Source organism: Mobula birostris, chromosome 6 (genome assembly GCF_030028105.1).
Source record: "Mobula birostris isolate sMobBir1 chromosome 6, sMobBir1.hap1, whole genome shotgun sequence".
Lineage (NCBI taxonomy): Eukaryota > Metazoa > Chordata > Chondrichthyes > Myliobatiformes > Myliobatidae > Mobula > Mobula birostris.
The window spans coordinates 11,812,423-11,837,986 of record NC_092375.1 but is presented as its reverse complement, the minus strand read 5'-3'; the positions used below and the strand labels follow the sequence as shown (position 1 = coordinate 11,837,986).

Here is a 25,564-nt window from a genome sequence, read left to right as displayed (position 1 = left end):
AAGTAGATTAAAGGTTTGGCACAGACTAGATGGGCCAAAGGGCCTGTTATTGTTGGGTACTTTTCTATGACTCCTTGACCCTATTGTTTGACGGCTGTGTGTTGTTCCACTGAAATTCGTAGTCATGCTACGTTGGCGCCAGAATGTGTGGCAATACTGCAGGCTGGTCGAACGTGCAGATTTTGTTGCTTGTTAATACAATTGTTTCAATGTGTGTTTCAATGTACATGTGGTCCATAAATAAATCTGATCTAATATCAACAAATTTTTTATGTAAGTTTCTGTGAGTCTAAGGGGAAGCAGAATAGCTGGTATGTGCACAGTGGCTTCAACTTCCAACATCAGGGGTTTCCAGTCTGGGGGTCCATGCACCCCTCAGTTAATGGTAAGGCTCCATGGCACAATAAAGCTTGGGAAACCCTGTCTTACATCAAAAGTACTTAATCGGATGCAGTTTTCCTGAGGTATTCCAAGGCACTGAGAGAATTATATTGAGGCTTTTCTGCTAAGTTCTTCAATGGGCTGGCTAAACAACATCAAATAAATCTTGGCAACACACACAAATTGCTGGTGGGACGCAGCAGGCCAGGCAGTGTCTATAGGAAGAAGTACAGTTGACGTTTCAGGCCGAGACCCTTCGGCAGGACTAACTGAAAGAAGCGATAGTAAGAGATTTGAAAGTGGGAGGGGAAGGGGGAGATCCGAAATGATAAGAGAAGACAGGAGGGGGAGGGATGGAGCCAAGAGCTGGACAGGTGATTGGCAAAAGGGATGCAAGGCTGGTGAAGGGAGAGGATCATGGGACAGGAGGCCTAGGGAGAAAGGAAGGGGGAGGGGAGCACCAGAGGAAGATGGAGAGCAGGCAAGGAGTGATTGTGAGAGGGACAGAGAGAGAAAAAAGAGAGAGAGAAAGAAAGGGATAAAAACAATAAATGAATGAATGAATGAATAAATAAATAAATAAATAAATAAGGGATGGGGTAAGAAGGGGAGGAGGGGCATTAACAGAAGTTAGAGAAGTCGATGTTCATGTCATCAGGTTGGAGACTACCCAGGCGGAATATAGGATGTTGTTCCTCCAACCTGAGTGTGGCTTCATCTTGACAGCAGAGGAGGCCGTGGATAGACATATCAGAATGGGAATGGGATGTGGAATTAAAATGTGTGGCCATTGGGAGATCCTGCTTTCTCTGTCAGACAGAGCGTAGGTGTTCAGCGAAACGGTCTCCCAGTCTGCATCGGGTCTCGCCAATATATAGAAGGCTGCACCGGAAGCACCGGACGCAGTATATAAATCTTACTGCTTATAAGTACAAGAGATTCTGCAGATGCTGGAAAACCAGGGCAGCACACACGAAATGCTGGAGGAACTCAGCAGATCAGGCAGCGTCTGTGGAAAGGAATAAACAGTCGACGTTTTGGGTCTGATGAAGGCTGTCTTGCCTGAAAAATCAACTTGCTGAGTTCCTCCAGCATTTTTGTGAATCTTGCCGCTTCATCATGGAGTGCCCTGCTTGTATAGCTGTTAGTGCAATGCTATTACTGCTCGGGGGGCATCGGAGTTCGCTGTTGAATCCCGGCATCCTCTGTAAGGAGTTTGTACGTTCTCACCATGGCTGTGTGGCTTTCCCCTGGGCGCTCTGGTTTCCTCCGAGATGAACTGACTGGTAGGTTAATTGGTCATTGTAAATCGCCCTGTAATTAAATCGGGGATGCTGGGAGGCTTGGCTCAAAGAGTCAGAAGAGACTGTTCTACACTGTATCTCAATAAACAAATAAAATCATTCATCTCACCAAGAGTTGCCCACCCTTACAAGTGCCGACTGATCGGAGTGTGTTTCTGCACTGCAACAACTGTCACATTTCCATATAAAGACATTGGCAGCATTCCAAACTTGCAGAAGGCCACTGAGTGAATGGAAATACCTCCTTCAGTTTCCAAGTTGAATTGAATTGCATGAGGTTTCTGTATTCACTTTCAGTTATATTTGTTTTCTGGCCTACATTGCAGGCAGCCATTAGGATCAAAATCAAGGGAATCACAAGTATCTTCCATTATTCCACAGAGGAAGATGTGTGCAATCTGTAACAGAAAGCTCTGGAAATCCTAATTGCAAGGAAGAATGCACCACATGTACAAGCAATATGATCCCAGGATTGAACGGCTTGCCATATGAAGAGTGTTTGATGGCTCTTGGCCTGTATTCACTGGAATTAAGAAGAATGAGTGGTGACCTAATTCAAACCTATCGAATGTTGAAAGGCCTTGATAGAATGGATGTGGAGAGGATGTTTCCCATGGTGGGAGAGTCTACACCAGAGAACACAGCCTTAAAGTAGAGGAGCGTCGATCTTTAAGCGAAGATGAGGAGGAATTTCTTTAGCTAGAGAGTGGCGAATCTGTGGAATTCTTTGTCACAGGAGGCTGTGGAGCCCAGATCTGTATGTATCTTTAAGGCAGAGGCTGATAGATTCTTGAATGGTTAGGGCATGAAGAGATATGGGAAAAAGGCAGGATATTGGAGCTGAGAGGGAGAATGGATCAGCCATGATGAAATGGTGGAGCAGACTCAATGGGCCAAATGGCCTAATTCTGCTCCTATGTCTTGTGGACTAAACCACAATTTCAAAGATGTTTCATTGCTGTGTCTCTTGAACTCATGAAATTATTTTTTTCTGTTCCCCCCCCCATGTGTTTACAAGATAAGAGGGAGCATGTAAAATATGAAACTTCAGGGTTGAAACTGCATACGGAAGTAATCTCTGAAATGCAACCATTAAATGTCAGAATTAAATTGTGAGACTGTAGTATTGCATTTGAGAATATATAATTTACACACATTTAAAAAAAAGATGAATTTTGGCATTAGTTCCACATACAGCAATGATTAATGTTACAGTATATTACAGGATATTACTGCTGGGCTTAAAATAATTGATAAAAAAGATGTCTTTGACATGATTAATATGCATTATAGAACTGCTACATTTTTTGAAACAAGTATTAGAGTGGATTTGACATCCTGCCTCAGTCAATTATTTTTTTCATAAAAGATAAGTGCAGTTTATCTCAAAGAATACAAACGGCAAAATAACTGCATGAAGGGAAACACATCACAATAATACACAAGGCAACCAGTGCTGTACATTACGTAAACATACATACATATATTTTAAAAAAAGTGAAAATTCACAAGAGTGAAGCATAAATTAAACACAATTGTAAAACAGGACACAACAGCAAATTCTTTTCTCTTCCAAAAAAAAACTTGCCTGATTGGTGTTCTCCAAATTAAATAACAATAAATAAAACATTAAAATCACACATATCAGTTGTACAAAAACAAAATAAATTATTTCAGTGCTGTGCCTCAGGATTTTTTTCCACAATTTAAATGGAATGTTTTTTCCCCCGCTCTTTCTGGAGACCCCATTGAAAGGTTTTCACAGCAGAAATATATTTTCTTCTTTTTTAAGCTGCTAGATTTTAAAGGGACTTGTTAAACCACCATGGAGCAAATTTTAAATGTCTATAGTCCAGCTATGAAAACAATGAAGAGTGTGGGGCGCAGAATCCAGAATAACACATCCTATCCATTGCTACTCAATAGCGCACACTGAGATAGCCAAAAAAAAAATCTCCTGTGAATCATTTAGACCTAAAATAAAAGAAATTGTAGAACAACACATACAAAATGCTGGAGAAACTCAGCAGGTCAGGCAGCATCTATGAAGAGGAATAAACAGATGATGTTTCGGGCTGAAAGCTGTCATCAGGACTCGAGAATGAAGGATCCTGAAGAACGGTCTTGGTCTGAAACATCAATAGCTTATTCCTCTCCATAGATGCTGCCTGACCTGCTGAGTTCCTCCAGCATTTTGTGTGTGTTACTCTGGATTTCTAGTGCCTGTAGAATCTCTTCTGTTTAAAAAAATGGCATTCACATTCAACAAGTGAGGGAGCAGCTGTGGAGGGAGGAACAGACTGAATATTACAGGTTCACGACCCTTTGGTATATTGATAAATTACTGTCTCATGTACTGAGATACAGTGAAAAACTTTGTTTTGCATGACTTCCTTTGACCTGAGACCTTTGTTTCTCATTCCACACAAGCTGCCTGACCTGAAGAGCATTTTGTTTCCTTTCCGATAAACATGTCCCCCGAGTTTAAGGCTGCAGGTGTAAATGATGGTGTTCTTGCCCATCACTCAACCCGGCACCCTCCACAGACTTCTACCCATCCCCTCTCCCCCCCCCCACCTGCTCTTCTCCCCACCAACCCCTAAACCTTTGAGGCTCCTGAACTCAGTTCTGAACTGGCAGTTCATCACGCTCCCCGGGAATTAGAGAAGTCCTTTATTCCATCTAGAAGCAAACGTTAGCTGCTGGAACTAGAGGTTTCCCTATTTGAAAATGTGCCACGTCATGAGATAATATCCACAGGTAATGATGCATCTAAATCTAACATAATAGACATTGGCCTTCATAAACTGTAAATAAAGGCCAAAGAGTCAAGTTTATTTCTTGCCTATTCCCATTCAAATAACACCAAATACTATTTGTTTTGAAATGCTAAAAGCTCCATCTTGCTAGAAAGTAATGGTTGTTGTCAAGATTCCCTGGGGGAAACTAGAGAAGTTATGGAAAGATTTACGGACTTAGTGAACAGTTTGACACACTCTTGGAGCTCCTTCCACCCCTGACATGGTCACACTCATTTACCAGAGACAAGTACACACATAAAATGCTGGAGAAACTCAGCAGGCCAGGCGACATCTTCGGAAAAGAGTAAACTGTTGACGATTTGTCCTGTTTAATTCCTGATGAACAGCCTCAGCCCAAAACATCAACTGTACTTTTGTTCCATAGGTGCTGCCTGGCCTGCTGAGTTCTGCCTACATTTTGTGTGTGTTACTCGGAATTCCGGCATCTGTAGATTTTCTCATCTTTGTACCAGAGACAAGTATCGAGTGGGAGATGAGAATAGAGAAGGGCTTGCCAGGAATTTAGTCCATAAGACAGATGAGCAGAATTAGGCCATTCAGCCCTTTAGGTCTGCTCTCTCATTCCAGCAAGGCTGATTTATTATCCTTCTTAGTCCCATTCTCCCATAACCTTTGACACTATAACTAACCAAGAACCTTACAACCACCACTGTAAGTATGTCTAATGACTTGGCCTCCACAGATTCACCACCCTCTAGAGAAAGAAATTCCTCCTCATTTCTGTTCTAAATGGATGTACTTCCATTCTGAGATGGTGCCCTCTGGTCCTGAACTCTCCCAATATTGGAAACATCCCCTCCACATCCACTCTATCTAGGCCTTTCAGGATTCAGTGAGATCAGTCCCCTCCCCTTCTAAACTCCAGCGAGTACAGGCCCAGAGCCAGCAAACACTCCTCAAACATTAACACTTTCATTCCCAGAATCATTTAATGAACCTTCTCCAATGCCAACACATACTTTCTTAGATAAGGGGCCCAAAACTGCTCATGATACTTTTAATTTAGCTTAAAATTTGGGCTTTCAGACTCACGTCAGAGTGATTCTGGCTCTCTGGTATATTACTCCAGCAGCCATTGTATTGGAGCTCAGCTTTGAATGTTCAAAGGTTTATAATCTACATGGTGCTGGAGGATTTGATGACTTCTGCACCTGTTGGATTCGGGTATAGAACTGTTATTTTTTCTCGCAGTCTAACTTCCTTATGCTCACTTGCATTTTTATATACATGTAACAGTGAATTTTCCAGTAATTATGGTACAAATAATTGCTTCTGTATTTTTCTAGAAACTTCTTAGTTCTCAGTCGCAGGTGTCATACCACTTGAATCTGGCTATTTTATGTTAATTGCTATCACTGGAATTTTTGTTTCTTTGCTCTGGGTATGAGACGACCACAATTACTTTTCTTTTTGTCTTTTCAATGTTCTCGTAACACTTAATAAAATTGCTATCAACAGGTTTTATGTCTCGTTCTTGACTTCTGAAGAACATCTGGATTACAAAAGCATCTGGATCCAACACATCCCCATTGACAAAGAAGAGAGGGGAACTTCATTCTCTTCAGAACTCCCCACTGAGTTTCCTGGTATGAAGTTTTATTTTGACCTTGACAAATTGAGCTGTTTTGTGTGAGGTTTCAAATCTATATCCTACCACTTCTGACTCTACTTTGACTACTCCCTAATTGGTCTAAATGGGCTTTGGAGAATAAACAGGAGTGGTTTACATTGATCCCTGTGGCAGAGGGGTTTATCCTTTCACAGGATTTGGGAGCCGATTTTTAATGCTCAAGTCTGCTCTCTTGGACCGAGTGTCTTGCAAGGCCACATTCTTCCATGTGCCAACCACAGAGCTGTGGGTTCACAGCCAGACCAGGTGGGCATTGCAGACACCAGATGAAATACAGTTACTTGCTGCTGTGAGGGCTTTCCCTGGACTGGGATGGTTACTCAACCCCATTGCAAGTGGTAATTTTTATCCTCCCTTGGGAACGTGACACTTCTGCTTATAAATGGCAGCATGGTGGTGTAGTGGTTAGCACAACGCTTTACAGTGCGGGCGACCTGGGTTCAATTCCCACTGCTGCCTGTAAGGAGTTTGTCCATTTTCCTTGTGACCACGCAGGTTTACTCTGGGTGCTCAGATTTCCTCCCAGTCTAAAGACACGCCAGTTTTGTACCAGTAGGTAGAAACGGTCATTGTAAATTGCCCTGTAATTAGGCTAGGATTAAATTGGAGGACTGCTGGGTGGTGCATATTGAAAGGCCAGCAGGGGTCTATTCCATGCTGTGTCTCAATAAGAACATGGCTGATATAGTGAGGAGCCTATTTACTGATAGGAGATAGGCATGCTTAGCCTAAACACAATAAAGATAAATAAACAGACTGGAGGGGGTCAGCCTTCAGAGGAGCTGAACAGTCTTATCTCAATGATCTTCACTTAGTCTAAATCGCTGACTGTTTATTCCCCTCCACAGGTGCTGCCTGACCTGCCGAGTTCCTTCAGCATTTTGTGTGTGTTACTTTGGATTCCCAGCATCCGCAGAATCTCGTGTTTACCTTTACTTGTTCCATTGAGATCAAGCGTAAGGAAAGGACTGAACTTGTGGTTCAATGCCACACTGTACATTTATTCATAGTGGTTATGTAAACAGACGGACGTCATGTACAGCCTGAACTCTGGAGAAATAATCCAAACAATGGAATGCCAACTCGCCTCTTGTGAGGCTGTGACTTCACATTGAGTTTATAGAGAGTCTGGAACTTTAAAGGCTGGCAGCAGTAAAACTGACCATAGTGGTTGGGTTATCTGAAGTGCTGAAGTGATCAGTTAATGTCCCTCTGAGGAGGAAACTTGCTTGTACATCTCCAGCCTATGAGTGACTCACCGATGTGGTTGATTCTTAACTGATTTGACTGACACACTGCTGTGCCAAGCCTGTCAGCAATGGATTCTCTATATGACACAGGAGGAGAATCAGACCATTCGGCCCATCTAGTCTGCTCCACCATTTCATCATGGCAGATTTACTATCCCTTCTCAACCCCATTCTCCTGATATACAGTATAGGGATGGGGAAAGGTCTGACGCCACAGGTACAACTTTAGTTTGGGAATGAGTAATAACGGAGCCATTTGGAAAGAGATAATGATGCATCTTATAAGTGGCATGGCAGCTGACCATTAAGGACAGGGAATAAAAAATGAAAATAAAAGTATTAACTATAAAAATTGCACATTTTCCCACCTGCAAGTAACTTCTGCAGATCAAAGGTTCTAAGCACTGCTTTGATTGTTACCATGGAAATCCCAGCTAGCTGATCAGAAACAGCCTAAGTGTCTCCCTACAACCCATTGCAGAATGGTGAGTAAAGTCAACTACTTTTAATGTAAGTCACCACGGCCCACTTTAACTTATGGAACTGGCAGTGGACGTTTGGTGAAGCTCAGTAACAGACTGACCAATTTGTCTCTTGACCTCCGGCGAGCTCACAGCTGTGAGGCAGAGGCTTCTCGGGATGGGTGCCTTTGGTCTCCATTGGACTAGGGCTGCCCCCTCACGCAGTCCAGTAATACACTGCCTGGTTTTTCAGGCAGCTATTCTAATTGGAGTGCAAGGTCAACTTTCTTGGAAAAGAAAGCCTGCCTCCCACTCGCTGCTTTCTCTCGTCACGTGGAATTGACAGTTACCGAAAATGATTTGAAGAACTTTTTGCCAAGTAAATATCAGAGCCCGGTCCGAATTTACTTCCCTTCATTATCCCCATCGCCTCATGAGACAACTTTGCAAAGATGTGCTGTTTCATCTGATCACAGTACCTTATTGACAATCAATTCCATGTTCCCACTGGCTTATAACAAGATTTGCCTGCACCAGAGATAAAGTATGTGTCAAAGGAAAAAAAGAATCCCTTCAGTCGGAGATTAAACACAAACATGTCCTTTCTGTCCGTTGCAGTTCTGTGCGGGCTACTGACCCGCCAAGCGGAGTGCGCCGTGGGTTGGGACAAACTGTGGACAGATATTCACTCAAGAATGGTAAGTTGAGATGATAATTGATTCAGGTGTTCTGTAAAGCCACTGTTTTCTGGGAAAGGTCTTTTGGTGCAGCCTCAAGCCTGCATTTTTTACTCATCAGTTGGAGGTGCGCATTGGAATGCAGTCCAGCTGGTGATCCTTCAGGAATACAATGCTGGATTTTCTATACTCACATTCCTTCTGCTGCTCAATTCCAGTCAGCTCTTTATTTTGTGCCAGAGAGATTTGCAATTACAAACTGGAATCAGTCAGTGCCTCATTTAAGAAAGTCTGTTACAAATGGTTCACAACAGGATTGTAGCGAGAGGCAACGTCCAAAAGCACTCTAATGCAAACACTGCAGCATGAGTTCAACCTAGAGTCTGCAAGGTGTGGTGATCTCACTAAATCACCAGATTAACCATTCCTTTCACAAACGGCCGCTTCTCTGGCGTCTTGCATCGTCTTTGGAGTCACTGAAGAAAATGCCAGTCTTGCACTCTCCCAAACTTCTAGGAATCAGTCACTGGCCACAACTGAGAGGCCATGGAAGAGCAAAGGAAGATGGTGGCCGTGCCAGAAATGTGGACATCTACTTCGCTGGGAGGGTCGGAGAGAATTCTGGAATCAATGCCTTGCCCGATGACTGTGGAAAAGACAGCCGCTTGGTTCTCACTTCAGTGTAGACGAGGGAGGCATCTGAGGTAGGTGACGTGCCAGCTGCCATTGGCTTCTACCCTCTCAGTCTCACCGAGTCTGCGGACTCCCAGGGGCATGAGTCCGATGCTCCCCCACTCTCCGATGTGCAGTCATTTGGATGAGACAGATTCTGCCCACGTCCTTGATGCTGAAGCCATTTCTGCTTAACACCAAGGTACACTGAGAATATTTTCCTTCCTTTCCTTCGAGAATTTTAAATTAAAACAGAAAATGGAATGGTAAAATTAAAAAGAGAGGAACTCTCACAGTGAAAAGTGCATTAACATTTTCTTTGAAAGCACTGTTTAAATGCTGATGGTCTTTGGGACAAAGGGCATCCTTTAGCCAACTTCCCCTCTCCATTCTTGCATTGAACAGTTCTAGTCTGCCAGCCAGTATCACAGGTCCTGGAACAGGATAACCAAGGTCCTGTCATCCACTGGGGAAGGTGAGACTGCGCGGTCAGAGTTTTCAGGGCATTCTCACTGGTTGCAGCCTGCGGCTTCTTCGGGATGTAGTAACTGTAACGCACGTCAACTGGTTTCCTCGGGTCGGTGGCCAGAATCAGAATTATCAGTGGCTCCTTCAGTGGGCCGTGGCCCATTGAATGCATCTCATCGTCCCTCTGGCTCCATCCGCTGTAGTTGAGCACCGTGCCATTGAGGTCGATGATGGTCTCTGAGGTCGAAATCATGTACTTGCCGTTGAAGAGATAGTCTCCGTTCTTCCTCTTGGCTGCCAGGTAAGCAGTGAATCGCTGCTGACCCTTGGGTTTGTACTGTCTCACCTTGATATGGACTGCCCCAGCTGGGATTCTTGTTACCTCTCTGTACCCAACGCTGTGGAGATAAGAGAAGATGTAGTCAGCACTGATAAATACGTTATTTTATTATCAAACACTTGTTATTTCCATTAAGCCTGAAGATTTCTTCGTCGACACAGGAGATTCTGGAAATCTAGAGTAACATACACAAAATGCTGGAGGAACAATTATAGAGCAAAGAATTATATAAAAAATACAGTTAGAGGTTGGATAGGGAATAAAGTCTGCCCAAGTAAGGGATGGAGCTGAGAAGTGTGGAGAATGGTGTCCGATCAAAGGAGCTTCAAGGCTCAGCACTAGGGTTACTGCCACCCGCGTTACATGTCTGATACACACGTGTCTTTACAGATGCAACTTCACATGAAACCTGTAAAATAGTTGTACAGAACAGAAGCAGGCCTTTCAGCCCATCTAGCCCATTCCAAACTATCATTCTACCTAGTCCCATTGATGTGCGCCAGGACCATGGTCCTCCACACCCCTTCCATCCACGTACTTAACCAAATCCCTTCAACGTTGAAATGGAACCCACATCCACCACTTCCGCTGATTGCTACGCTCCAAGGAAGCCATGGCAGATTGTTAAAATGGGTAGACATAAAACTGATGAAATTCAAGAGAGTGAAGTGTATTTTGGTAGGAAGATTGAGTCCCTGGGGTGCTGACACTAAATTCAGAGCCATACAGCATTAAAATAGGCCATTTAGCTCATTGAGTCCATGCTGACCAACACATTACCATCTACGTACACTAGATGGTGTACACCAGTGCACATGTACACTAATCCCTTTATTTGCTCTCCACATTCCCATCAACTGTTGCTTTGTTTTATCTCTAAATAAAAAAGTAATAATCAAATCCTGCTTTTCTTTGTATTATGTAGCAACAAATGGTAACATCGCAGCATTTCAGCATTTGATTATGGGGACTTACATGTATTGCCATGTACAAATACTGGTATCCATGGTAACGAGACTGAGCTAGAAAATTATGCCAATCTCACTGAACAAATGCTTCTCACAGTGTGTGGAACTTGGTGCATGGATATAATCAGTTAAAACAAAGGTATTAATACTATCATTGGAATATTTAACACACAATTTCATATTTCATTTACAGTTTACGATCTAATCTCAAGAGCTGGGAGACCAGTGTTGGCATGCCTGGAGGTAGAGGACTGAAGCTCAAGTCTGCCAGTCCAGACCAGAGACTTGAGTTTTAAGGCTCGATGTCTACGAGTCAGAGAGTCCAGAGCCAAGGACTGGAGGCCCAGAGGCAGCCTGTGATGGGTTTGGAGGCCTGTCTATGTGAGTAGGTGGGTGGGGAAGGGGCTTGTTTTGTTGTCGTTGTTCTTGTCCTTGCTTTGTTTTGTTCTTGTTGTTGTTGAGGCTTGTGTTGTTCTTCTAAACATCACGGGCATGCTCTGTTGGTGGCAGAAAACACGGCACATCCTTGGGCGGATTGTGCATTTCACTGTATGCCTTGTTGTACAGGGATAGATCCAATGGGTTTGAAGGCTGGGAATTTCCAGGCACATCGTCTCTTTTCCCCGAGAGCATTCAGGTGATGTGCTGGCCATCACAGGCACATTCTCCCCACGTGCAATGTACCACAGCTGGCTGTCAATTCCTTCAATGAGAGCCTCACACCAAGAGTCACACAGGCCCTTCGGCCCAATTCATCCATGCTGACCAAGATGTCTTCCCGAGCTCGTCAATGTGACTGCACTTGGCCCGTGTTCCTTTAAAGCAGTCATTCCCAACATGGGGTCCATGGACCCCTTGCTTAATGGTGTTGGTCCAGGGCATTAAAAAAAATTGGGAACCCCTGGTTTAAACCCTCCCTATCTGTGAACCTACTCGAATGTCTTTTCTATGTAATTGTACCTGCCTCAACCATTTCCTCTGGCAGCTCATTCCATACACTCCACCACCCTTTGTGGAAAAAGTTACCCTTCAGATCCCCTTTAATGCTTTCCCCTCTCTGCTTAAACTTATGCCCTCTAGTTTCAGACTCCCCCACCCTGTGGGAAAAAGACTGTGACCATCCACCTTATCAACAACCCTCATGGTTTTATAAACTTCTGTAAGGTCACCACTCAAGCTCCTTCACTGCTGGGAAAACAGTCCGGGCCTATCCAGTCTCTTGGATTCAAAAATCAGGTTTATCGTCACTAACATACACTCGTGGCCACTTTATTAGGTACAGCAGATATCTAATTGGCCAATCATGTGGCAGCAACTTGATGCATAAAGGCATGCAGATATGGACAAAGGGTTCAGTTGTTGTTCAGACCAAACATCAGAATAGGGAAGAAATGTGATCTTAGTGACTTGAACAGTGGAATGATTGTTGGCGCCAGACAGGGTGATTTGAGTATCTCAGAAGATGCCGATCTCCTGGGATTTTCATGCACTGCAGTCACTAGAACTTACAGGGACTGGTGCACAAACTAAAAACAAAACAATCCGGTGAGCGGTAGTTCTGTGGGGAAAAATGCCTTGTTAATGAGAGAGGTCACAGGAGAATGGGATGACTGGTTCAAGCTGACAGGAAGGTGACAGTAACTCAGATAATTACACGGAGGAAGAGCATCTCTGAATGCACATCATGTCAAAACCTTGACATGGGTGGTGTACAGCAGCTGAAGAGCATGAATATACACTCAGTTCCCATTTTGTTAGATACAGGAGGTACCAAATAAAGTGGCCACTGAGTGTATGTCATGAAATTTGTTGGCTTGAAGTAGTACTACAGTGCAATGCAAAAAAAAAGTATAATTTACAATAAGAAATAAAATAAATATATAGTGTAAGAAGGGAGTAAGGTAGTGTACATGGTCCATTCAGAAATCTGATAGTGGAGGGAAGAGCTGTTCTTAAACTTGACTTAAACCCTGGCAACATTCTGTGAATCTTTCCTGCACCCTCTCTAGCTTGGTTGCATTTATCATGACAACGTTAATCAGAAGTTTGATCTACGTGTTGTACATACTGTACATATTCTCTCTTTGTTAAACAGCTGGTAACACTTGATGTTTGGAAGTTTCGTTGGCCCAGCGCACATCTGCCTGTGAGACCCTGCCTCCAGCCTCCACATCTGGATCGCGTGTTTGTGAATAGAGTTTCCAGCACCATTAGACAGACCTTCATTCATGAGCAGGAGATTAACATCTGTGGGATTTTTTCTGAAAAAACCCTTGATTTTCAAGGTTTACGAACATCAGACTGACTATGCTGGAGTAGCCCCAGACCACACAGTGGTCCTTGATGACCCTGTGACCTTGGTAATTGTGCCCTTGAACTAGAAATGGTGCAGAAGCTGCTTCAGTGGATATTTCTGTCACTGAACGGAGACCAGACTGCAACTGATGCCATTTATTTTTTCACAGCATTCTGCGGAATGCAGGAATTTCCTTCATTTTAACCTGCAGGAGCTGTAGGTGGTATAAACCCAATGTTGCACTGGCCAACGTAGATCAAAGCAGATGAGCCCAGACTGGTAAGTGTTTAACCCTTGAATGGATCAGCCATTGGGTTGCAAATACCATGGAAATTGTACTGTAGGCTTTTACAGTCGGCTACTGTAGTGTACTGGAGGAGGCCAACATGAACAGCATCTCCAGCACAACAAAGCAACACCAAATCCAATGGATAGGTTAGGTCATCAGAGTGCCTAATTCATGTCTCCCCAAACAGATCCTTTACTCCCAGTTGAAGAAATGTCAGCGAGCCCCTGGTGGGCAAAGGGAACACTTCAAATACAACATCAAAATCAGCCTGAAGAAATTCAACATTACATCTGAAAACCGGGAAGACACAACACTCAGTAGGGGGAAATGGAGGGTATCTGTTCAAGAGGGAGTGGCACTATACAAGATCGACCTCTGCTGTGCCACAGAGAACAAGTGGCAGCTATGGAAGCAGAGACTGAACAACCAAAAGACCCAAACACTAACCGCCACCACCACCACCTACTCATGTCCACACTGCACCAGAATTTGTGGATCCTGGATCGGCCTCTACAGCCACCTGAGGACCTACCAGTAGACAAACTCTTAGCAGAACATCATACTCGACTTGAGTGACCGCTGTACTATTACTTTTATTACCAAGCTCAGTTCCTTGAAGTTGTTATAATTGGGGGTGAGGGTGGGTGTGGTGTTGGGTAATGGGGACAGGCTCCCACTATCTATTAAATGCTCCTAATGGTGTGTGTCTCAAATAGCCTCTGACAACCAAGTCCAGCTCCTGGCCTTCATGTGAGGCTTAGCTATTAAGCCTGGAGGAACCATTTCTACTGACAGGGAAAGGGCAAAGGTGGGTTACTGGCACCTTAAAACCAGTTGCTTCTGGCAGATAGGACTCATCAGCTGTGGATGATAGCTCATCTAGGAGAAGAAAAACTGTGACCTTAAACTCCACTGCCTTGTGGCTATACCCTCGTATGGGGAAGACTTCGGGAGTAAACCCTGGGGGAAGGTTCCAGAACTGGGGTCCCTAAGGCACTCCTACATTGACTGGCAACTCCTGCGATGCTGCAGGTACCAAACTGTATTGGTCCTTGATGTGCCTTTGGGTTCATCAGATGCATGAAGAGGGAGAGTTTGCTGCATGGCAACATCTTGCCCTCCATATCGTACTGCCCAGGTTTGCATATCTAGACAGCTAGGACACAACATCCATGGCTCGACCCTGACTGACAGAGGCCTCACTCACTCACCATGCCTCACACACTTGGGAGTATTGTGTTCAGTTCTGGTCACCTTATGTGAAGGATATAGAGAGGGTGCAGAGGAGATCTACCAGCACTCTGCCTGGACTAGAAAGCATGTTTTATGAAGATAGGTTGAGCAAGCTGGGACTTTTCTCTTTGGACTGAAATAGGAGGAGAATCTGCTTGACAGAGGTGTACAAGATGAGAAGAGGTATAGATAGAGTCAATAACCAGACTTCTTCCCCAGTGTAGAAATGGCTAATAAGAGGGGGCATAATTTTAAGGTGAGTGGAGAAAAATACAGGGGGAATTATAGAGGTAATTTTTAAAATATATATGCATAGAGTATGGTGGGTGTGTAGAATACCCTGCCAGGGGTGGGTGTATATATACATTAGGGGGATTTAACAGACTCTTCAATAGGCATATGGATGATAGAAAAATGGAAGGCCATGTGGGAGGAAGATTTAGATTAAAAGGTCAGCACAAAATTGTGGGCCAAAGGGCCTGTACTGTGCTGTAATGCTATGTGTTCTATGTTCTAGTGTAGTAACCCTTTTACTACTTGGTGAACATACAGACAGCTTCAGAGCTCCCTGGTTGATGAAGTCAGGGACACTGTATGCCTTCTCTACCATCCTATCTGCTTGTGTCACCACCTTCAGAAAGCTGAGGACCTACACTCCAAGATCCCTCTGTCCATCAGCTCCTGGCATAGTTCCAGGCTGCAAGTTGTCAGGTTACCTAACTACGAGCAGCAGCAGAGCTGGACCCAGTCCTCCATTCACCTTCCAGCAAGTGGGTCAGCAAATTGTCATCAGGAGTAGAATTCCGTTTCGAAGGCCTCCACAACTGTAATCATGGATAAGATAGCTCCCATGGGTTAAACTAAAGGAAATTCCAGTGTTCAAAGGAAGGTTCAGAAAAAATAAACTGTCTGTTTCAGACTGGCTTCTGCACAGGGGTGGGCAAGCTGGTTGAAGCGCTCTGGCTGGGGATTAACATAGCACCTCAGCTAGCTCCCTAGCAGAGATGGTGAAGTGAACCTTCTGAACTGTGTAAGTCAGTGTCACACCGAGGGCATTTGCACAGTTTGTTTTAACACCACAAGCCCATAAGACATAGGAGCAGAATTGGACTATTTGGCATATCGAATCTACTCTGCCATTCCATCATGGCTGATTTATTATTCCTCTCAATGACTTCCCTAGTAACCTTTGATGCCCGGGCTAATCAAGACCCCACTTTAAATATAGTTAATGACTTGGCCTCTATAGCCGTCTGTGGTAATGAATTAACTTGACTAAAGACATTCCTCCATATCTCTGTTCTAAATGAACATCCTTCTATTCTAAGGCTATGCCCTCTGGTCCTAGACTCCCCACCGTAGGAAACATTCTCAATTCTTCTTTTGGCTGTTTGTTATTCTTTGTTTTTCATTGATTCTATTGCACTTCATCCTTCTACTGTGAAAACCCGCAAGAAAATGAATCTCAGGGTAGTATATGGTGACTTACACGTACCTTGATAGTAAACTTACTTTGAACATTGATGTTATATAAACGAGTGAAACTCAGGATAATGAGAAACCCCAGGGAGTCAGGCCTGTAAATATTTAGAGACTGTTGTTGGAAACAGCCTTCTCTCTCTTCCTGATAATTATTGCCCATTATCGTATCTTAAGTGCATTTCTTAACTAGCTGCTTGCTAATTACTGACCGCCCTGCACTCATAGGGATATTTGATCCCTGCTCCTGTTCTGAGGAGATTCTGGAACTTTTACAATTGACAGGCTGCTTCAGAAGCCACAACATGAATCTCAGTCTGGTTACTGGAGTTCAGAAGAACGAAAGGGGTGGGGGGGGGGAAGGGGAGGGTGCAGTGGTTCTCAGTGAAATCTGAATATTGAAAGACCTGGATAAAGTGGATGCGGCGAGGATGTTTTCTATAGTGGGGGAGTCTAGGACCTGAGGGCGCAGCCTCAGAATAGAAGGATGAGCAGAGATGAGGAGGAATTTCTTTAGCCCAGGGGTTTCCATCCTAGGGACATGGACCCCTTGCTTAATGGTTCATCGAATAAAAATTATTAGGAACCCCTGCTTTAGCCAGAATATGGTGAAACTTTAGAATTCATTGCCACAGACAGCTGTGGAGGCTAGCACATTGGGTATATTTGAAGTAGAGATTGATAGGTTCTTGATTAGTCAGGGTGTCAAAGGTTACAGCGAGAAGGCAAGAGAAAGGGGTTAAGAGGGAAAGCAAGTCAGCCACGTTGGATAAACAGGGCTGGTTTATTATTCCATGGCGATGATCGCTCAGGGACTTATGCTCATATTATTTTGTGACTGTATGGGCTGGATTGTAACTATATGTGTTGTGCGTGACTATACGTACTGTGCTTTGCACCTTGGCCCCAGAGGAACAATGTTTCATTTAGCTGTATACACGTGTATGGCTGAATAGCAATAACCTTTAAATTGTTACAGTGGCACAGACTCGATGGGCCAAGTGGCCTACATCTGCTCCTATGTTTTATAGCTTGGTTCCTTACATGGATCTGAGCCACACTGGAATGGAGGAAGTTTCCTTCCTCTTCACAGCCTTTTGCTTTCACCTTCTTCTCAGACAGACTGCGTCCAGATGTAATTTGTATCTGAAGAGGAATTGGAGGCACTTGGGCTACCCTTAATCTTCCAGACAAGAATGAAGCTGGGGGTCTTGCAGACAGTGGCTTTGCAACGATTGGAAAGCACGCAGTGAAAGAACAAGACCAGTTTACCTGGCTGAATTGCAACTTGGTGCGACAACTGCTCTGCCCAAGACAGCAAGATATATCTGACAGTTCACATCGCAATCCTATCTACCATGCCAAACAAGATTCAAGATTGTTTAATGTCACTTCCAGTATACAAGTGCAAAGAAGATTGAAATAATTGTTACTCCAGAACCAATGCAGCACAAAAAATATACAATAAGATAAAGAACACATTAATAGAAGAAACAAAAAAAATAAATACATAAGATAGCTTATATACATAGATTGGTAACGTGGCGCTGGAAACAGAAGTGTCTGTACATGAGGCGACTCAGGCAGGAAATGATCAAGCACTGGTGGTTAGGGGTGTGGAGGGGGAGTTAGTAGGAGGAGGTGTTGATCAGCCGTACTGCTTGCGGGAAAGTAACAGTTTTTGAGTCTGGTGGTTCTGGCATAGCTAGCCGCTCCTTCAACAATTTCATCAACACCTCCCGCTGCTTCAGGAAGGCACACATCACAATAAAGGACATCTCCCACCCCAGTTATTCTCTCTTCTTCCCTTTCCCATTGGGCAGAATATACAAAAGCTCGACGGCATGTACCAACAGCTCATGGACAGCCTCTACTCCACTGTTATGGAACTCTTGTACAGACAAAAGGAGGTTCACAAAAATGATTCTGGGATTGAAAGGCTTATCATATGAGGAGCGTTTGATGGCTCTGGGCCTGCACTAACTGCAATTCAGAAGAATGAGGGGGCGAATCTCATTGAAAGCTTTTAAATGTTGAAAGACCTTGAAAGAGTGGATGTGGAGTTACAGGGAGAAAGAAGGCAGGGGATTGGGGCTGAGAGGGAAATGAAACAGCCATGATGAAATGGCGGAGCAGTCTCCATGGGCCAAATGACCTAATTTTGCTCCTATATCTTGTGGTCTCTTGTACATTGAAAGATGATCTCTTGATCACTTGATCTAGCTTATCATGGCCCTTGTACTTCATTTAAATACCTGCCCTGCACATTTGCTGTATCTGTAGCACTATATTCTCCTCCCCTTCTTTCCCTCCATCATCAGATTTCTGAATGGTCTGTCAACCCATGAACACAACCTCGCTCTTCTTCTTTTGCATGGCTTAATTTGGCAGCCTATAGTAAATTTTAGAAACAGAACAGATTCTGCAGATGCTGGAAATCGAGAGAGAGAGAGAGACAGAGACAGAGACAGAGAGACAGAGAGACAGAGAGACAGAGAGACAGAGAGAGAGAGAGAGAGAGAGAGAGAGAGAGAGAGAGAGAGACAAAAAAATGCTGGAGGAACTCAGCAGGTCAGACAGCATCTATGCAGAGGAATAAACATTCGCTGTTACAGACCGAGACCCTTCACCAGTAAGGTAATTTTTATGCCTTGCATTGTACTGCTGCCACAAAACAACAAATCTCAAGACATTTTATTTTTGGCATCCGCTAGTCTTGCGAGACCATGGATCTGCGCCTGGAAAGTCTTCACTCTCCAGGGCACAGGCCTGGGCAAGGTTGTATGGAAGACCAGCAGTTGCCCATGCTGCGTCTCCCCTCTCCACGACACCAGTGTTGCCCAAGAGAAGGGCATTAACACCCATACAGCTTGGCACCAGTGTCGTTGCAGAGCAATGTGTGATTAAGTGCCTTGCTCAAGGACACAGCATGTTGCCTCAGCTGGGGCTCGAACTCACGACCTTCAGGTCGCTAGTCCAATGCCTTAACCACTTGGCCACGTGCTTACACACGACATATCTCAAGACATATGTCGGTGATATTAAATGCCATTCTGATTCAGATTCAGCATCCTCTTCTCTTTTCACTACCTTGATGACATGACCTGTTCAAATGGGACACAAGCCAAAGCTTTTCACTGCATCTTGGTGCATGTGATAACAATAAACCAATAGAAAATGCCAGAAACTCAACAGGCCTAAGGTTAACCAGTACCCATGGAAGGAGAAACAGTTAACTTTTGTCAGTGTTATCTTGATGAAGAGTCTTGGTCCTGAAACGTTGGCTGTATCATGTTCTATGGATGCTACTGGACCCACGGTGTTAGAACATAGGACACAGGAACAGGCCCTTCAGCCCACAATGTTGTACCGAACCAATTAAATTAGTAATTAAATGGCCAACTGCACTAATCTCTTCTGCTTACACAATGTCCATATCCTTCACATTCCACATATTCATGTGCCTATCTAAAAGTCTTTTAATATCCCTAATGACCACCCCAGGCAGCACATTCCAGACACCCTCCACTCTGTGTAGAAAACTTGCGCCTTACATCTCCTTTGAAATTATCCCCTCTCACCTTAAATGCATGCCTCTAATATTTGACATTTCAACCCTGGGAAAAGTTACTATCTATCTACTCTATCTATGGCTCTCATAATCTTATAAGTCTCTATTAGATCTCTCCTCAGCCTGCACCGCTCCTGAGAAAACAATCCAAGTTTGTCCAAGCACTCGTTAAGCACACGCCCTCTAATCCAGGCAGCATCTTGGTAAACCTCTTCTGCACCCTCTCCAAACCCTTCCTGTAGTTGAGCGACCAGAACAGTATGCAATACTCCAGATGCGGCTAATGAGAGTTTTGTAAGGCTGCAGCTGAAGTGTTTCAGCCTGAGCTTTTCCCAATTTTCAGCGCTGCAGATGTTGCATCCACTGCAGTACTGGCTGCAGGCAGTCACAGTTTAGGATTATATGTCAAAAAAGGCAGCTTGAACAGAGCACCAGAAATCCCCAGATGCTGATGGAATAGTACTGAGCAATCATTACAAATGAGAGAAAAAAATAGGAAAAGGAAATATAAATAGTATTCTATTTCCCTGCATAAACATTTCTGACCCCACAACAGACGAACAGAGAAAGCTGGAATCTCCCATGGATGACGTCAATACTTACAGGCTTTTGTGAGGGAGTGGTTGCGTAAGACAGATGGGGATTATTTAATATTTATCAGACAGGTGTGTTAATAAGTATCACAAGCTAAATTCCACATTTATTCCCTGATGACAGAAAGGAGCCATTCAGCCCATCAATTCTATACCAGCCCACAGAGCAATTCCATTGCCCACCAATAGACAATAGAACCATAAGACATAGGAGTAGCATTAGGCCATTTAGTCCATCGAGTCTGCTCTGCAATTCAATCCTTCTGCCTTCCCCTCATAACCTCTGACACCCTTACTAATCAAGAACCTATCAACCTTCGCTTTAAATAACTTGGCTTCCACAACTGTTTGTGGCAATGAATTCCACAAATTCACCACCCTCTGGCTAAAGAAATTACTCTTCACCTCCTTTCTAAAAGAAAGGTTGCGCCCTCTGGTTCTAGACTTTCCCTCTGTTGGAAACATCTTCTCCAATTCCGCTCTGTCTAGGTCTTTCAACATTCGGTAGGTTTCAATGAGATCCCCTTCAATCTCCAGTAAGTACTCTTCCACAGCCAAAGGCTCCTCATAAGTTAACCCTTTCATTCCAGGGATCATTTCCTAAACCTCCTCGGGACGGTCTCCAATGACTGAGTTATACAGCTGGAAATTGGTTCTTCAGCCTAACTCATCCACGCTGACCATGGTGCTGAGCCGAGTTAATCTTATTTGTCCATATTTGGTCTATCCACTAAACCTTTCGTATCCATTTACAAGTTCATGTCTTCTAACAGTTATTTATCAATCACTTCTTGGCATCTTGCTTCACGCAAGGATCACCCACTGTGTGAAAGAAGTTGCCCCACCAGGCTCCTAATAAACCATTCCTTTCTCACCTTAAACCTATGCCCTCTAGTTCTTGAGTCCCCAACCCTGGGAAAAAGACTGCTTGCATCCACCTTAACTATGCCCCTTATGATTTTACACACCTCTTAAAGATCACCTCTCAGTCCCAGCCTACTTAATCTCTCTCTATAGTTCAGTCCCTCAAGTCTATACTACATCCGATATCGTTATCATCACGGGCTGTGTCATATGACATGGGAAATCACGGACTTGACAATGATTGTTCTCAGCAAATTTTTCTACAGAAGTGGTTTGCCATTGCCTTCTTCTGATCTGTGTCATAGAAACATAGAAAGTCTACAGCACAATACAGACCCTTTGGCTCACAAAACTGTGTTGAACATGTCCTTACTATAGAAATTACCTATGGTTACCCACAAGACGGGTAACCCCAGCCATTATCGATGCTCTTCAGAGATTGTCTGCCTGATGTCAGTGGTCACATAACCAGGACTTGTGATATGCACCAGCTGCTCATATGACCATCCACCACCTGATCCCATGGGTTCACGTGACCCTGTATAATATTTATTGCTGCCTATATAACCCATGTACCCTGCTCATCTTATTACTGCAAAATGTATCAGATTGGCTCATGTTACCTTCTTTTGGTAAAGGTCCGAGATACTTTCACACAGGTACTACTATCTCCGCCGCACACTCCACACTTGTCGTACTGGAGTTTGGAGCCAATTATGCCATCACAGCCCGTCCTCACACAGCGGCCATGCACACAGAGTGAATTACTGTACGGTTGGCATTCTGTCCCGTCTATTACCTGGGATGAAAAGAAAATACAATTCGAGAAACTGGAAATATACCGCGAGGTCCAACATAGGTTATAGACCAATGTCAAAGTCAAAGTAAGTATATTATCCAAGTATGCATATGTAACCATATATTACTCTGAATTCCATCATGGACGGCCCAAGTCTGGCTGTGAAATGAGGAGGGTTGGACATGGGGCTAGCAACCCATCCTGTAAAAACCCAGAGGTACAAAAACACCAGGAGAAGCTCCAATGACCTCATCCCCTCCAATGGGTGAAAAATTCTGACCCTCTATCCTGACTATCATTCATTCGTTACATGCCATGTCATATGACATAGACGATCATGGTCTTTCCATTACCATGATTGTTCTTGGCAAATTTTTCCACAGAAATTCTCGGGTTGTAGATGGTGACATGTGCGTACTTTGATAATATATTACTTTGAACTTTGAGCTTTAGAGACAGTTGAGAAACTCTTGATTAAGCATACAGATGAATGGTGTGCAATGTTGGAAAGAAGGATTAGATAGATCTTATACTTTATAGTATGTTAAAAGCCGGCACAACATTGTAGGCCAAAAGGCCTGCACTGTGTTATAGTGTTCAACGTTCTGTGAAACTCCCCACAGATGATAACTGAGGTCAGAATTGAACCAGAGTCTCAGGCACTGCAAAGCAGTGGCTTTGACTAATCGAACCATCTTGCTGCGACTGTTGAAAAATGCAAGGGTGACTTGTGTTCCAAGTAAGCAAACTGCAAATGGCGGCTATACAGACCCATCTCAAAGTTAAGAACTGGTGCAGGTGAACCAGGATCTTTCTTAGATGTGAACTTTGTAAAACATTATGGTAAATACATTTTGATTTGGCAATCTAACAATGTTGTATATTAACTCAGTTGATACTCCACATTCTGAGCCATGACTTAGTCAAGCAATATTATCCAGACCTTGAATCATCTCTCCTGTAAATCCCAATTAAATAATAACTCATTCAAACAAGAAGGCCTCTGTAGTGTGGGAACCAATTGCCAGAATTATATTTGTGTTTTTTTAAGGTTCTAGGAACCTCCATGCATTCAAAACCTAAGTGTTTCCAGATGCTTTTAAGAAGGGCCAGAGAATATCACCTACATTGAAAAGAATGGGAGCAAAGTGGAGATAAATCACAAAATGGGAGATGGTTGGCTTGGGTTTGGAAATAATTCTCAGTGTAGCAGAAGGGTCGAAAGGTGTATTCGGCCTTAATTTGGAGCAAGTACAATTGTGGGACAGGGAGTCCCTGCAGACATGTCACCCATAACACATGCCATTAAAATGGCAGAGGTTTATAGGCCCCAATAGGCTCCAATTGGCCACTTCTTGCTACCACCTCCCCCTAGTGTAACACAAGCAAGACACAGCAGCGCCTCTGCATTCGCAGATGTTGGCACAGATTCGGCATGCCATCTAAAATTTTGACAAACTTCTGTCGATGCACAGTGGGGAGTATCCTGACTGGCATGGAAACAGAATGGAAAAGTCTACAAAAAGTAGTGGATACAGCCCAGTCCATCACAGAAGAAGCCCCCCCCTCCATTGAACACATCTACAAGGAGCGCTGCCGCAAGAAAGCAGCACCCATCATGAAGAGTCCCCATCATCCAGGCCATGCCTTTTTCTCACTGCTACCAACGAGAAGGAGCTACAGGACCTTTGGGTCCCACAGCACCAGGTTCAGGTACAGTTATCACTGCTCAATTATCAGGCTCCTAAACAGCTTGGTATCTTCAATCACCTCACTGATTCCATAATCAATAGACTGACTTTCAAGAACTCTACATCTCATGTTCTCATTATTATTTATTTATCTGCTTATAGATTTCGTTGCATTTGCAGTTTGTTTTCTTTTCCACATTGGTTGTTCATCCACTTTTGTGTGTAGCTTTTCACTGTTTCCATTGTGTTTCTTCGTATGTACCATAATGCCACAAGAAAATTAATCCCAGGGTTGTACGTGATGATATACAAGTACTTTGATAATAAATTTACTTTAAACTTTGAACATTGCCAGCCAGTCAGTTTGTACTGTTGTCATCTGGCAGGCTGGATTAATATTGGAATTGAATTTGTTTTTCTAGTTTCAAAGGGGCAAGTTACCGACATAAATTGGTGCAAGATCAGATTGGTTGCAGTGAAGAGAATTTTAGACAGAGGGGTCACTTATCTGACAAGGCATTTCTTGGATCCAGCCACGGTTAATTAGAATGCTGCAAAGTAGTTGGCTGCTTTCGAGGACAGAAGCCATGTGCAGCAACTCTCCAAGAAAGTTTCCTTCTTTATTTAGCTACTTTCTAAGTCTTTCATGAGCAGTGAACTCAACCGTGTCTTGGTTCTGAGCCACACCCTTACAGTTCCATTTCTCCCCGCCCTTCATGTGAAATGGATGTCGATCAAGAAAGCCAGTAAAAGGCTTTACAAAGTCATGGGCACTAAGTATTGGTTTTACGTTTCTCAGTTGGGATGTGGTTATAGATCAGTAGTTAACAGTGGGTGGGGAAGGAATGTTCCAATGTTAACAAAGCACAGGCAAGCTCACTTTGATGACACTTTGGATCATTATTGGCAAGGATGTTCAGTAACACAATCTTTCTTCAATTATAGATGAAAAGAGCCAAGAAGCGAAGTAATTTTGGTCACCATATTACATGAAGTGTTTACTCTAAAAATATGAAATGAGGAAGAATTTCTCTAGCCAGAGGGTGGTGAATCAGTGGAGGCCAAGTCATTGGGTATATTTAGAGTGGAGGTGATAGGTTCATGATTAGAAAGGGCATCAAGGATTAGGGGGAGAAGCAGGAGAGTGTTGAGAGGGATAATAAATCAGCAATGATGAAATAGTGGAGCAGACTCAATGGGTTGAATGGCCTAGTTCTGCATTTATGTCTTTTATTTAATTGTTCATTGAGATACATTGTGGAACAGGCCCTTCCAGCACTTTGAGCCACAGTGCCCAGCAACCCCCAATTTAATCAGCCTAATCACGGGAAAATTTATAATGACCAATTAACCTACCAAACAATATGTCTTTGGACTGTGGGAAGAAACCAAAGCACCCAGAGGAAACCCATGCAGTCACGGGGAGAACAGACAAACTCCTTACAGACAGCGGTGGGAAATGAACCCGGGTGGCTGGTACTGTAAAGCACTGTGCTAACCACTGTAGAACCCCACGTCTTACATCCTTATGCATTCAACTCAAGCGCTAATTCATGTTTCATTTCACATTGCTGTTCAAAGTTTTTTTTTGTTAAACTTATTCATGGAATGTGAACCTGACAGAAAAAGCTGACATTGAACCTCTATCCCCAACTGCTCTTCAACGCAGTTTCTCAGTCATTTCCAGAGCAACAGGTAGGCCAGCCAGTAAAGGCAGGAAATCTATTTCCCTAAACCAAAGAATCGAGCATTTAAACAGTCACCATTGCAGAATTT

General features: G+C 43.6%; 1 protein-coding gene across 1 annotated transcript in view; it reads right to left on the bottom strand.

Annotated features, from left to right (window-relative positions):
- Nucleotides 1-2,811: 2,811 nt before the first annotated feature.
- The window catches only part of adamts5 (ADAM metallopeptidase with thrombospondin type 1 motif, 5 (aggrecanase-2)), a 58,579-nt gene continuing 35,826 nt past the window's right edge, over nucleotides 2,812-25,564 (bottom strand). The window contains exons 7-8 of the mRNA XM_072259871.1: nucleotides 21,922-22,097; nucleotides 2,812-10,063 (exon numbers count right to left, since the gene is read on the bottom strand). Of these exons, the coding sequence (XP_072115972.1) occupies nucleotides 9,505-10,063; nucleotides 21,922-22,097 (735 nt within the window). The 3' untranslated portion in view covers nucleotides 2,812-9,504. The remainder of the gene's footprint in view (nucleotides 10,064-21,921; nucleotides 22,098-25,564) is intronic.